General features: G+C 41.8%; 2 protein-coding genes across 3 annotated transcripts in view; one reads left to right on the plus strand and one right to left on the minus strand.

Annotated features, from left to right (window-relative positions):
* The window catches only part of LOC108889507 (prickle-like protein 2), a 36,814-nt gene extending 32,886 nt beyond the window's left edge, over positions 1-3,928 (plus strand). For both annotated transcript variants that reach the window (XM_018685998.2, XM_018685999.2), the window contains exons 7-9: positions 618-772; positions 903-1,704; positions 1,795-3,928. In XM_018685998.2, the coding sequence (XP_018541514.1) occupies positions 618-772; positions 903-1,704; positions 1,795-2,747 (1,910 nt within the window). In that variant the 3' untranslated portion in view covers positions 2,748-3,928. The remainder of the gene's footprint in view (positions 1-617; positions 773-902; positions 1,705-1,794) is intronic.
* Positions 3,929-5,403: 1,475 nt separating this feature from the next.
* LOC108889476 (periphilin-1) lies at positions 5,404-14,285 on the minus strand. The gene is given in 8 exon segments (XM_051071300.1): positions 5,404-5,950; positions 6,813-6,962; positions 8,971-9,029; positions 12,144-12,225; positions 12,227-12,371; positions 12,504-12,607; positions 12,724-12,804; positions 13,889-14,285. Coding segments are annotated over 8 exon segments (843 nt in total). The 5' UTR covers positions 13,928-14,285; the 3' UTR covers positions 5,404-5,767.
* Positions 14,286-15,295: the final 1,010 nt, after the last annotated feature.

Below are 15,295 nucleotides of genomic sequence, written 5' to 3' on the forward strand. Positions count from 1 at the left end.
TATATGTACTCTTACCAAAACACATTTATCTTACACTCATATAGCATCATAGAAAATCTCTATAACAGCCTTTTATTGTAATGTGTGGGTGTTATCAGCTCTATGTGCCACAGCTGTGAAGAGGCGGAGTCAGTGCAGTGAGATGTGGATGGTTATTATCATCCCAAGCTCCAGTAACAGTGAAAGAGTGTGTTTGAGGGGATGCTCCCATGTTGTATCCAGATGGGAGCTGTGAAAGATGATTACTTCCCCCTAGCTGGGGAGCGGGACTGGTGAAATGTATTTGTGCTATCTAACAAATCGAGTGATCGTGTATGGGTCTAGAATCACAAATGTTTTCCTTTATCAGAAAAAAGAGCTCTGTTTATACAGTTTTTTTTTTTTAACTCCATTTCACTACTAAGAGGCAAAATGAGCCTAACCTACTGGCTAATGACTAAAATCAGACTGTGGGCTGTGTTCATTAGCAGCACAGACTTTATAGAATAACATTTCTACAGTAGTATTAGAAATAGTTGCCACATAACCATTTATATGCAGTTAAGGCTAGACACCCCCCCTCTCCCCCTTGTGTATTCACCAATAAACTGGGTTCTGTTTTTCCCATCTTACCAAAGGCATTGACCAAGGCCAGATGACATATGATGGGCAGCACTGGCACGCAACTGAGGAATGTTTTTGCTGTGCTCGTTGCAAGCGCTCTCTGCTGGGCCGTCCTTTCCTACCAAAGCAGGGGCAGATCTTCTGCTCACGGTCCTGCAGCGCTGGACAGGTAAGGGGACTGAAAATGCAACTAGAACTGTTATATATTTAAAGGGTTTTATTCTACTCACAGACATTATACATTATTACATATTAGCACTTAAACAGTCGTACCAATCTGTTTTATTTGAATCAATCAGGATCCAGATGAGTCTGACTCCTCAGACTCTGCCTTCCAAAGCGCCCGTTCCCGCGAGTCCCGCCACAGTACCAAGATTGGGAAAAAGGAGCGTAGGAATGCAGAGCAGGAGCGGCGGAGTGCTGAGGCCCGCCAGTCTGCTCCTCCACCCATGCCGGACCGTCTGTCTGCGGAAATTGATCCCCTATCTGTTCAGATGGACCGATTAAGCCTCTCATCTAGCCAGACTCCAAGCAGGACACCTAACCGCACGCCCAGTCGCACTCCAAGCCGTGCCCCGAGCCTTAACCAGGTGTGGATGAGCCGGGATGAGCCCTATGTCCCTGCTGCCTATGAGGGCCCCCAGAGGGAACCCTCCCCTACCCCTGCACCTATACATTTGCTGGGTCAGTGTAACCCGAGGCAGGGCTACAATCCCAACACAAATGCTCATCCCCCAGCCCAGAATCCCGCCAACCAAGGAAAAAGGCCTGATTCCTGGGGAAAGGAACAAGGCAACGCCAAGAGGACCCCAATGGCTGCTCTGAGGGGCCACTCCTTTAATGAAAACTGGATCCACCACAGCCAGGATGAGTTCAGGCCCAACAAGCTACGCACCCAGATGAGCTTCAATGAGATGTCTAGCCAGAACCAAGGCTTCTCTGACAAGAGGAGCATCAGCCTGCACGGATTCCAGAGAGACGGCAGACCTCCGCTGACCAGGAGGAACCCCATCAATGCCATGAGCTTCAATGAGCCCCTCACTCCTCTAGAACAGACCCCTCGTGGATCAATGGACTCCCTCACTATGTCCAATGCTACAGGTATGGTAATATAAATAATGTAGTATGATACAATCTGATATGATGGCAAATAATCTGAAAATGTGACCTGAGTTTTCATGATTTTAACAGGTAACTCTCTGGATGGGGTTAGTAAGCGTCAGGAGCATCTGTCTAGGTTCTCCATGCCTGACCTGAGTAAGGACTCGGGTGTGAACGTGTCTGAAAAGAGCAACATGGGCACCCTCAGCTCTTCAGTCCAGTTCCACAGCACAGAGTCACTGTCCTCCTCTCGTCCCTACAACAACAACATGTACACTCCACTGAGAGTCGGCTATCCGCTGCAGTACTGGGATGGCCAGCAGCCGCTGGGCTTCGATGGCAAAGGTCGCGTTGGGGTGATGGGCAGCAGTGGGAACCTTCGGATGGCTCCCATGAGCGACAGGATGCCCCGCCGACGCATAAACGGGCAGGAACCCGTGTCACAGCAACAGCAGCCGCAACCAAGACGCCGCAAGCACCACCGTGGAAACCACAGTAACGGGCAGCACCGCAGCGGCCGCCACCACAAACGCTCTCGTCGTTCCCGCTCTGACAACGCCCTGCACCTGGTGGCAGACCGGCCTGCTCAAATGGTGGAGCTGCCCTACCGACGGGTTCAGGAGGATTATGATCGCTTCCCCTCTGGTCACGCTGCTCGGGAGTTGTTTGGTCTGGACCCGGGGGGTTACAGACAGCAGCCCCACCGGCCCTGCCCCCGCACCACCTCTGATCTCACCCTGCAGAACGCTGGCTGGCAACCTGTGGGGCTGGGCGGGCCATGCTGGGGCGACGGGTACATGGAGGCCGCTGACCCGTGGTGCTCAAGCTGCTCCTCTTCCTCCGAGTCAGAGGGGGACGAGGGCTATTTCCTGGGCGAACCGATCCCGCGGCCTGTGCAGCTGTGCTACATCAACAACGAGGAGCTGCGCCATCGCTACAGCCCCTCTGGGATGGGCGGCCATCATGGACCTCTGCATGGACCGATTCATGGCCAGCTGCACACTCGCCAGAGGAGGAAGAGCAAAAACTGCATAATTTCCTAGATATAGAGCAAAAAGATGGTTGAGAGGGATGAGCAGGAGAGTGAGAGAGATGACAGAGAGAGAGGTAAGGAGACGGTTAAAGCAACAGAGAGGAGGAACAGAGGGAGTGGGAAGGTGAGAGTGAGACAGTTGACGGTGAGAGTGAATAGAGTGTTTGTGTATGAGTTTGTGTGTGTGTGTGTGAGAGAGAGTATATGTGTGTGTTGGGGTTGAAGAGAGAAAAAGGCCTATTTTTTGTGCTTGTGAACTTACACAACTCTACACCGTGTAGTGTTTGTGCACACCTACACAGAATGATCTAATCATAAGAGGAAGCTCAGCTGGCTTACACAACAGAAATGTTTACAATGATGGAGATCAACTCTCGCTGATGGTACCAGGAAGCACTGATGAATTTTGACTACTAAAATATACCGTGGTCAGGGTAAATAACATGATGTATGTGCGTGTCTGTGGTGTGTATCCATGTTACGGAGAGACTGAACAATTCCTTTACAGTTCGAAGAGGGAAAGTAACACTGGTCAAACCGCAGTGATCTGACTGTTCGTGTCGCAGCTCAGCGATCTAAGCCCTGGGCAGTAAAACTTATTCTATGTGGACAAACCAGAAATTGTGTCGGGATAGTGAAAGCTACGTGCTAGATTCCAAGCTATGTCATTGTTTTACCTCAGTGGAATCCAAATGCTGCTGGAATATAGTGTTGGCTCGCTAGCCCTGTTATCACCTTGTACAAATAGTCTGTTGAACCTTGTGCTCTACATAGCCAGCTCTCCATGCTTTACCAAGGACAGAGCGCCGGACAGCCTCTGCTCCTTGACCATTCAGGCACAGTAACGTCAGGTATGGTCCCGTTTTCTCTTCTGCAACATGCTTTGTTTTTTGAGAGTTACCTATAGATGATTAAGAATAATGATAATAATGATGCTAACAATAATAATAATGCAAATAATAATTATAACAATATTAAAGAATAATACCTGTTAAATGTATATATAGTAATAAACTTAATAAAGTAATGGATGTAGTACTGTAAATGTTATGTACATATGGTCTTAAATATTTATATATTTTGTAACTAAAGAATCATTATTTGTATAACATGATGTAGAGATAGGGAGACTTGCATGTTAATTTGTTGTTGTTGTCTCATACTGAAAATAAAGTGTACTTCAACCAGGAAGTTGTATCTATTGGGTTCTAAGGTCAGTCATGACTGACCTCTGATTGATCAGCTTGATTTACACATTAGCAGTGTGTGAGATCCATACTGCATACTAGCAGGATTTGACCATGTTGTGTGTTCAGTCATACCAAGAAAAGCACAAGGGGGAACTAATTTTGGCTCCGTTCGATCAAGTGCCCCAGTAAGCCACACCAGTGAACCAACATGTACAAAACCAGGAGCCTTTTTTGTTTTTAGTTTGTGCATCTATGCTTTTCCTGCCATGGTATGCCAAAATGTCTGCTATGGAAAAGGCATACTGGCCCACAATCAAAAGCACAGGTAAAATGGAGCAGCTGTCCACAAAAAATGCAGCTAAAGCCAATGAGAGTGTCATTAGTTTTGTAGATTTTTTGTCATAAAGCAAATCCTGGGCAATTAAAATTTTTTGACTCCACGAAAAAGCTGGTGGAATAGTAAAGAAATCAGCAAAGTCAGTATATTTAATTCTCTGAGAACTATGGATATCTGTATCAAATTTCATAGCATTTCATCCAATAGTTGTTATTTCAGTTTGAACCTCCTTTTAAATCTATATATTTGAAAAATATTTTGCTTTGTTTTTTAATTGTCAGTGACTTTGCAAAGTTGCAGTTTGACTGACATCTGTTGGTGTACATTTTGTAGCATTTCCTGGAAAATGGTGACATGTGTTGACTTTTTGGTTTTCATTGTATACCACAAACAGTATGCTATAACTGACAATTTATACTACATACTGTATACAGTTAGTATATACTGCATGTTGAGTAAGCAGAAATATTATTTATTATTTATCAGGACACCTTAAATGTGTTAATATAGAGGGCCACTTAAGCGATTCAGTGTTCTGCTTCCATACAGATGGAGACTGAGAAAGAAAGGTCAAAATTAAAACAGCTGAATCCAAGAGTGTCCAGCTTTTTGTTCCTACTAGTATGAGTCATGCTTCAAAAACACTATGTCCTAAAATTCCCATAATGCAGCTGGAGATCATCTTTCATTATACCCTCTATGCCACGGAAACACCTGTCTTCTGTCCCACATCTCCAAATGCAGGTGATGTCATACTGACATCATCAGGGTTTTTTTTTTTTTAGACTTGATGAGTTCCCCTTTACAAACCGCGACCTTGATACATACCAAACTGGTCATCTTACAGTTGAAAAATAAACTTGTCAGTCTGGTGTGTTCCTGAATAACCTTAAACCTATCTTTGGCATATCTATGCTGCAGTGTCTCGTTATTTATCAGTTGACATTTTACACTTCTATCAATTATCTCTATGATAAGCCAATATCTGTTCTGCTATAAAACATCAAAAGAAATCTGCACTTTTTCTTCATCCTACAAATACACAAACTCTACACAACAATGTGTGGCCTAGTCACCTACTAACCCATTAATGTAATGTATTTCCTGCTGTAACTTGGTTTTGCCAATTTAGCCAAAAATAGGTTTTCAACCACAGGATGTTTAATGTTCTGTAAACAAAATTAAATTATTGAAAAGCAAGGACGAGTGCAATGTCAAAATACATATTTAACATCTTCATAAGGACACTTAAGGCAATACAACCAGTATATTTTTCATCACATTCTCAAAATTAGCATCAGTATGAAATGGTCAAATCCCAATCAAATGTTTCCTTTTCATTTTTCACCAGTGTTGCTAAGTGAAGTTGTCCAGGCAGCAAACAAGAATTTGCGGACTTATTACAAATAAAAACACAAAAGCAGCATTCGATTACCTGAAGTAAAACTCTTTTTCCTACCCTAGTGGTCTATGCGAAGAAGACAAGCGGTAGTGTGTGTTTGATTAGTGCAATGGCTCCCTGGAATCATAGTCCTCTATAAATTTCTCCATGGCCTCCACACAGCGCTTGCCGATGTCTCTGAGGTTCTCCTGCAGTGAGGACTGGATGGGACGCTCCAAGGATGGATCCTTTTCTATGAGCATCTTTGCCACAAGGCCAAACATTTCACACTCCTGATAGTACACCTGTAAGACACACACACACACACACACACACACACACACACACACACACACACACACACACACACACACACACATCCAGGGTTTTAGGGCAAATGCTCTAGGGAGGAGGGATGAGGTGTGCTGGGAAAAGCAGACAAACTGAAGACAAAGTGGTAGTGTAACAAATGAGCTGAGAAGTCTTGTCATGCGTTTCCAATTACCGCTGAATGGATTAACGATCTGCAGCAACACTTGAATGCAGACTGTTCGAAAGTATTGTGTGTGCATGTATGCACAGTTTTGTGGACTTTTTTTTTTTTTGCATCAGCTACCTGTTCTCAGACTGCCTTTTCTTGCAATGCCTCTGTAATCCTGCAACCATGGAGATATGAAAAGCAAGAGGCCATCTTTTCCGTCAAGTGGGTGGAAACACACACTCTCTCTCTCTGCCGATGAGCAGAGCCTTATGTGATGTCTGTCACATTGAAGACAGCATTAAAGCACGTGTTGCAGCCTCTTGTGATGCAGGTGAGCCGAAATAAACTGCCTCACTTTTTAGTTTTTGTTCATTTACAAAAATAAAAAGAATAACACCATCAATCATGTCACACGATGAATAAGACCTACTTTGTCAGGCTCGGCAAAGTGAAGACAACAGTGACAGTCAAGATGCCTCAGGCTCAGAATTTCAAAATTAATGCTCAGGATACAGAAAACAAATCTTTTTTTTTTCGTCTTATGTCTCCAAGCACTTTCTAAGATCTTTCCTGTGTCAGTCTTCCTCTAATCCCAGCTTCTCTTATCTCCCCTCTTCCTCTATCTGTTTATAACTATCCCCTCTCCCCAGGTGTGTGTGTGTGTTTGTGTGATGAAACCCCTCCACCTCATCTATCTCTTTCCTCTTCTGTTGGATGGCTCTGTCTCGTGCTGCCGTCTGGCTCGCAGTTGAAGGGAGCTCCCTGTCTCGGCTTTGTTCCCTTTCTTTGCTTTTGGTCCCCCTGTGATCTCTCTCCCTGCTTTGGTTCTGACAAACCTGCAAAAGAAGTATGGAAAACGAGGCGGGAGTTGGACGGTAGTAATCGACAGTTGGCCAAAAGCATGGGTGCAAACACTGATGATGACTGAGCTGCTAATGACCAGAAGATGACTAAAGTGAAGTTCCACATGTCAACTTGTAACACTGAGGCTAGCGAATTAGAAATTCTGAATTTGTTCAGACTGTATTCAATGGCAAAAAATGTGTAACAAAAAGGACGCACGTGGGTGTTGTGTCCTCAAAGTAATGCTGTTACCACTTCCTAATAAGTAAGAGTTTACAATGGTTTTATAATTTACTCCGACTGGCTATTTCAATTTTTTTTTAATCATTTGTTACAGTTCAGTAGTAAGCTACTTAAAAAGAAAAATGTCTAGGTTGCCAGGTTGTGAAAAGCATAACCAGTGATCAGCCCATTTCCACAGTACCTACAATTCTTTATTAAAGGTGCTATCATCAGTATTCTTATATTAACAATGGATCAAATGTGCACATGTAATATGAAAGGGGTCACTCATAGTGATGAACCCATGGAAAATTTTCATCCAACTCAGTTTCCCTCAGCTCTATTAAGTGTTTTGGTGTCTTCCAGCTCCTTGTTTTGGTTTTTTACAGCTTGCCACTTTTGATTCACTACTTGCTGCCCACAGATTCAGCAGGGTTTTTTCTTAAAAAAAATGACCCTGAGAAAGTTCAAGTTGCACTAATGTTTGCTAAAGAGCAAGCTACATGCTAGCTTGTAAACACTGACACACCCCGTGTGAAGTGGTGGAGGTGATGTTGTGAGGTTTTGTTCACTGCCAGTGGGTTTTCACCATTGGTAATTAGCTGTTGAGTATAGTGGAGCATTTAGCAGCTACAGAGCCAGAAATTTGACAATGAGGACCAAAAACAGAGTTGAAGACTAGACACACGTGCAAATGAGTGATAATGTTACTTTTTGTCTGCTGGATGTGTAAATAAGCAACTTTTTGCAAACACACATTTGCCAAATCAGCTTCATAACGTGCTAAAAAAAGGGGGGTTATACGCTCCTTTCTTCGATTAATTCAAGAGCTAGCTAAACATTTCACTAGACTGGGATATACACCAACTAAGGGCATGTCTCACAACCTGGCAACCCACTTACTACTACTCTTTGACTTCACTGCAGCAGTGACCTGCAGTGATTCATCATGTGCTCCTCTGCTCCTTGCTGTGTTTAGGTCAGCCAAGAAATGCATGCAATCATTTGATTTCAGCCTATTCTGCAGCACCTGATGTATGGATCTGCAGCTCTTCTCAATTTTATGGAATTTTACACTGAATATCTTTGGACTGTTGGTTGAACAAAACATGACATTTTGGCTTTAGATAAAGTGCAAGGAAAATGATTGTTAATTGAACCCCTTATTTCTTTGACAGTAAATGTCACTACATTCCCATAAGGGCTACGAGTAATGATTGCTGTATTGTCAATTAATCTGCCAATAAATTTCTTGATTAATCATTTGCTAGACTGAAAACTGAAAATACCCATCACAATATCCTGGATCACAAAGTGACATCTACAAATGCTTTGTTTTGTCCCACCAACTGTTGAAAACTCTCACAAATTCAATTCACTATAAAGTAAGCAGTAAATTCTCACATTTGAAAACCTGGAACCATCAAATATTTGGCATTATTGCTTGAAAAATGACTGAAATGATTCATCAATTGAATTGATTGTCTTTTGATTAGCTGACTAATCGCTGTAGCTCTAATTCACACTCGGATACATTCATTCCCACTGCTGTCATCTTCAAATGTTTTTCATTTCGTGTTCTTTCAGCATAAAACTGTCAAAAAGCTCTTATAAATCATAACACAAGAGCATTCAGACTGCCCTGCCCTACATTACGTTGACAGTTTGGAGGGAAACACATTATTAAGTAATTTTTAAGGAATGGATGGACCACTATATTTTGACACATTTCTTAATAAAATGCAAAAGCAGAGCAGGTGCTTCTGCTTGTGAACTTACGGTGAACTGCATGTCCTTGTCTCTGCTGGTGGTGGACCTTGGTAAGAAAGGTCTAGTAGCTGGAAAACAGACAAACCACAAGGTCAACACAACAGCGCAACAAGAGAATGTATGTGTACTATCTAACACAAAATGACTGATGCATGTTACAAGGCTCTTCTCTTTCTATTCACCATACCGATAGTTATGTACAGCATCTATACCATTGATGTGTAAAGCTCCTAAACATTCTCTCTCTCTCTCTCTCTCTCTTCAGCATCCTGCTAGAAAAAATGTTTTTTTTTTTTGTTTTTTTTTTTTTAAGTATCAGGGTTTAAAATCAATTTTATTGCCATTTGCCTTGCAATGTTGGACTGCAGTATTCCTATGTGAAGCAATAGCTTTGTTATGCCTCATCATATACTGCTGGTTGGTCTCACCCTCTCTCTCTCTCTCACTCTCATATACACACAAATCAGCGATGAGTCACCATCATCGCACCATCACTCAGGCACACAAAAAACCTGTTCCACACTCACACATACACAAACACACACCTCCACAGTGCTGCAGTGTGCGCACAGATACAGTGCCTGAGTGCAAGAAGAAGATAAAAACATACAGTACCAACGGCTCAGTTGTTAAAAACAACACACCGCTCCACTTTATACCAGCAAGAGAGCAACAGAAATCTGAAACAGCGATTAGTGTTAAAACCAAGGAAACATGATCAGATTTTAAACCCCTGCGGTTTACTTCCAACACTCTTCCCACTTACAACTGATGAGGTCATTCTCAAGTGTGTAATAAATCTACCTGTAACTGACTAAACCATGCACAGTTTACATGAGACAAAATGAGGCATACACAGCTCGACTACTATCAATTCACTGGTGACATAATCCATGTATCGAGTCCAGGAAAAGCTTCTTAGTGATCAGCATTATGTAACATTGGTTTGTTGCTACCAGATTGTGACTACCTGCCAACCACCAGATACCATGATGAGCAAATGCCCTCCAAATATTTATAATGCAAAGTGCTCATGGAAATGTGTGCAAGTGCCTCTGCTTGCTTATACTGCCACCCAATGGTCATTTAATAAAGATACTGTAAAGCTTGCAGAGTACATTATGTAAATGTACTGTATATGCATGCATGAATATGTTAATGTATACAGGAAGTGGAGGTAACAGCACTGACAATTTGTATGGTTTAGAACTTGTCAAAGGGTCATGTGTTTGTGTACAGAATTTTTTCAGGCTATGGTTTGTGGTGATGTTGTATTGTACATGCGCCTCTGTTATTGTGTCTAGTCTCTGTTTATGTATGTGAATCACAAGTGTGTTCTTGTGATTCACACATTCAGGCTGTTTGTAGTGCTTTTATATCGCAACGCTGAAAATAAACTCCTTGCAACTCACAGGCTATATGGCCAAAAGTATGTTGACGCCCAAACATTACACCCAGATCTGACTGCTGAACATCCTGGATTTTGGAACCTGGCTGCAGGAATTTGCTCCCATTCAGCCAAAAATAGTATCAGTTACTTTACATTTCCAATCTGTGCGCAGAGAATGCTGTTGTATGGTTTCCTTTAATATGTGTTCATAGCTTGTATTTTTTATGTGACATATGCTACTTCTGATCGTCATGTACTAAAGGTAAGGTAAAATAATGCCGTATTTTCACAGTGCTATTATAGCTTTGTCAACCCTGGAGAAATTGTTAGCTTGTAATCTTGTAATATTCAACAGTTTCAACGATGTTGTCTGTGCTGCATGGAAGAATAAAGAAAAGAAGCTACAGTAAGTGTTGTCTTTTAAATGTATTATTTTTCCTTTACTAAAACGGTCTGATGACGTGGTGGCAGTACGATGGCTAGAAAAGTATCACAATACACCCGGAAAGATATTCTGTTCCCTGGTCTTTGAAAACACTTAACTAATTTTGGCACAATTATTGCACGTTCAGTGAATTTAAGGAAACAAGTTGACAGAATAGGCAACATGGACCAAGTGTCATGTGGACTCACTCATATTAGAAATATTAGTTTCTTTATTGGGGCCAAATTGGACTTCACAGTTCATTTTTTGTTCATTTTTGATGAAGGTGGTCTTAGAAATTATCATGATCTAAAAATAAAATCACTTTCACTTTGCCTAGTAGCACCCTCCTCGTGTACCTACAGCTATACAACCTGTCTGTGTAAAAAAATTACAGGACAAATTGTTAAAAAATGTAAGTTCTGTTGCTGTTTGTGGTGTGGATTTAAAAGATTATGATTTGTATGTTAACTGGAACTACAGAATAATGTACTGGTGTCCTGCAATTCTATCAATTCCTGCACTGTAAATTTTAAATAACACCAAGAAAATTATGTCAGACATACCAAGATTTATGTGCCCAAAAATCAGTTGGTAAATACACCCATCAAGCACTCTACAAGGAACACCATACTAATACAGGGAAGGACCTCTCTTTGCTCCCAAAACAGCCTCGGTTTTCCATGGCATGGATTCAACAAGATGTTGGAAACATTCCCTTGAGATTCTGCTCCACAATGACATTGACACTGCCACTGGATTCAGATCCAGTGACTGGGAAGGCCACTGAAGCACACTGAACTCATTGTCATGATCATTGGTGAGCGTGTGCCTGCTGCAGCCTCAGATTTCTCTACTTGGCGACAGGAGACTTGGTCTTCTGCTGTTGTAACCCATTCATGCTTCTGCCATGTTGTGCCTTCTGAGAAGCTTTTTTGCTCACCGCAGTTGTAAAGAGTGATTATCTCCGGTATTTTAGCCTTTCTGTCAGCTCCAACCAGACTGACCATTCTCCTCTGACCTCTCTCCATCTGCAGAATTGCCGCTCACTGAATGTTTTTTGTTTTTCGCACCATTCTGAGTAAACTCTAAAGACTGTAGCATGTGAAAATCCTAGGAGATCAGCAGCAAAGATGGAAGCACACTGCTGTATTAAATATCACTGTAGGAGAAGATGATTTCCCTTAATTGGAACTAAGGAACGAAGTCCAAAAAACTGCCACAGACTACAAGTACTTTTGGACATGTGCTGTGCATTTTTTCAAGGTCTCAAAGCACCTGATCTCTGTAAATGTTAAATATAATGAAGCCTGTGTGTGTGTATATTATCACTGTTTTCACAGACTTCTGTTCCAGGCATAAACTTACTGTTGTTTTGTTTTGGGGGTGAACTTCTGTCAACGCTCGCTCTCTGCTCATATCGCTCCTTCTCCTTCTCTCGTTCCCTCCCTCTCTCGTTCCCTCTCCCTCAGTGCGCTGTGGTGAAGTTTGGGCTGGAAGTGATCCCTCCGGTCGAAGTAAACTCTGGGTTTGAAGTGGTGGTACCTGTGGATGCTAGAGCCAGGTTTGTAGAATGGATGATCATCCCTCGGAAAACTGCATCATCAGCAGAGGGGAAAATCAACCTCAATGTTATCATCAATACTTTGCAAGGTAACTCAGGACAAATATTGACTGGGAGGAAAACAAACTGCAAGGCGCTCCCTGTTTTCAAGCCATCAGTCTCACCGAGGTCTGTAGAATCGACCTCCAAACTTTGGTTTGTAAGAACCGAACGACCATGCCCTTGGCCTGGAAGGACTTTGCACTCTTCTGATAGCTCTCTTCTCGTCCTGAATGGACACGAGTAAAACAATTTCCAACAATGTAGTACTTTACAAAGAGAGCAGAGCAGTTGTACAGTCTAAAAAGGTCATTTTGAGACGCAACATCAGAAGACATGACGTACCTGCAGGGGAGACACAGAGCTGTCAGTGGGTCTCTTGTCAACAGACTCATCACTGCATTCCCTGTGCCGCACTGTGGAGCCCTGGAGAGAGAAAGCACCACGTTAATCACATTTAATATGGTGTTACAGTACAGGTAGCATATGATATCATTAGTGTATTAAAGGAGAAAAATAATCTGCAACTATTTTGATATTCGATTGATAATTTGGGTCATTTTTAAAGCACAAATGCCAAAGCATTCTCTAGCTTCAACTTTTCAGAAGGTGAAGATCTCCAGCTTTCTTTTTTATGTGAAAATAAACAGAGAATCTTTTGGTTTTTTGACTGTTTGATTTGACAAAAGCAATATAAAGATGTCACCTTAAGATATCTCAGATTTTGATGGACATTTTATGTTAATGTCTGGCATTTTACAGACCAAGGAATAATCAATTTATTAAAAAAAATAATGGACAGATTAAACAATAATTAAAATATCGCTGGGTGTACGTCTTGATAAATGCAGATAATCCTGAAACATTGTTGATGCAGATTTCTTGTTAAGTTTTGGATGTTTTTATTGCTTGTGAGCAGCCATTTTCAAGCTCCAAATTCAAGCCTTAAATCTAGTGTTAAAGACTGTAAAACCAGGAAACCTAATTTACATCTGGCTGTTGTAAACCTGGAGTATCAAGAGAGTAATGTACTCCTACACCACGCACTTCCTGGATAACAACAGAGTGACACATATTTCTAAAAATAACCAACCACACACTTTTTTGATGCAGTCTCTTGCGTGTGAAGTTGTAGTGAAATTAAATGTCCATTGAAATGCTTCTGATGTATTTAGTGCTGAAAAATGCAGCACCAAGCAGCTATTACTTTAATTCTACAAAGTCCGCGCGCGTGTATGTGATACTCATTGGTGTCCTCGTGCTTAAAATGGCACTTTTAAATCTCCTATGGATTTATACTAGTATATGATATATTTGTGACTTTTGTTGTGCCTTTTTAAATTAATTTTCGAATGGATACATTTTAATTCAGCACTATTTCAAATGTTTAAAAATAACGGTAGGACTCGTTGGTCAAAGGCTGAAGGAGGCAGGTTCCCAAGCAACCAATCCATGAGCGCACGAACCGCTTCATACTGTTTTTCTCTTCGGTCCCAGATAATGGTTTTACCTTGCTCTGCTGTGTGTCCTGTGGTCGCGCATGGTCCATTTTCTTCCTGTTTGTAGCGTTGTTTGATGTGTACTGAAAGACACGCTCACTTTATTTCTCTAGAGTCCGGCAGACCAGGAAGCGCGTGACCTCTTAAATTAATGTCGTCAGTACATTTGGAAAGTTAAACTTTCCATCTCTGTCTCCCGCACTGTTTGCTACCTCTCACTTTGCGCTGTGACGACGGGTTTTTAAAAGCTTTACCTTGTGGTTCAACAGCTCACACTGTCAACAACCTGCGTTTTCTGAGAGTTGACTCGCCGGAGAACAGTGAAACATGTCTTTACTTCCTTTATCTTCGTCCACCCAATCAGGTTCAGGCTGCGGTCATAAAGACCTGTCAAACACTAAAAAACAGAATCGGGCGTCTCTCCTGAAGACACGCAGGCGCAGTCCAGAGCATCTGGTGTCACACCTGCTTACACCTTTCTTCAACAGGAAGGCTGCGTTCATGACCGTGACTGAGTGTATTTCGACCAAACGATGGCGCACTCCAACAGAGACTGGGAGAGGAGCTGAGCAATAAGTGAGGATTTTAAACTGAAAAACAAGCCTAAGAACCACATACTTTTTAAGATGCTGTGGCCTACAACAAAGATCAGTTTTAAGTGATGGAAATTTGTGAAAGATGTTGTCTGAGAATTGTGTACTGGGTAAGTATTTAACCAATGAAAGTACACCACTCACTTTCTACATATGAGAGGGGAGATTTTGTTTCTAAAAATAACCAACCCCACACAAGTCCTAATGCAGCATCTTATGAATTAAATTGAAATTATTATTATTTCCTCTGAGCAGCCATGATGTTTCCCCGAACCCCAAACGCCTGGCTCAGTGTTGCAGTAAACTGCACTTCCATGTTTTTAAAGACTTGCCCACAGTGCAATTTTGTATTAATGAAATGTGAAGATATATATATAGACTTCCATTCTCAGAATGAGTGTTGTATTGGGTCATGTGTGCTCATGAATCATTAAAGCATGAGTACTTAAAAAAGCTTTTCATTTCTCAATTAGTTAATCCTATATGTGAATTATTTTGTCCTGCACACACAGTACCTACATGCCTACATGGACTTACAAGACAACAAATAACTGTTGCAGAGGTGAAAATAATATCTGCCACAAGAAAAGGTTCCTTTCCTAAAATACAGGTCATGTTTTCATGATCCGAAGAAATAAAAGATATTTTGCCAGTAAGTGTAGTGTGAAAAGGTATTTTACAATGACCAATAAAAATAGCAGTGTCTTGTTTACTTGTGTTTCACAGAGGTAACACAAATATGAGCTCGACCAGCGTGCCTACTGTTGGTTAAGTTCTCAGACTACAAAATCATAAGCTCCAGGCACACATGACTCTTGGTTTATT

The sequence above is a fragment of the Lates calcarifer genome, linkage group LG6, assembly GCF_001640805.2.
Source record: "Lates calcarifer isolate ASB-BC8 linkage group LG6, TLL_Latcal_v3, whole genome shotgun sequence".
In the NCBI taxonomy this organism is placed as follows: Eukaryota; Metazoa; Chordata; class Actinopteri; family Centropomidae; genus Lates; species Lates calcarifer.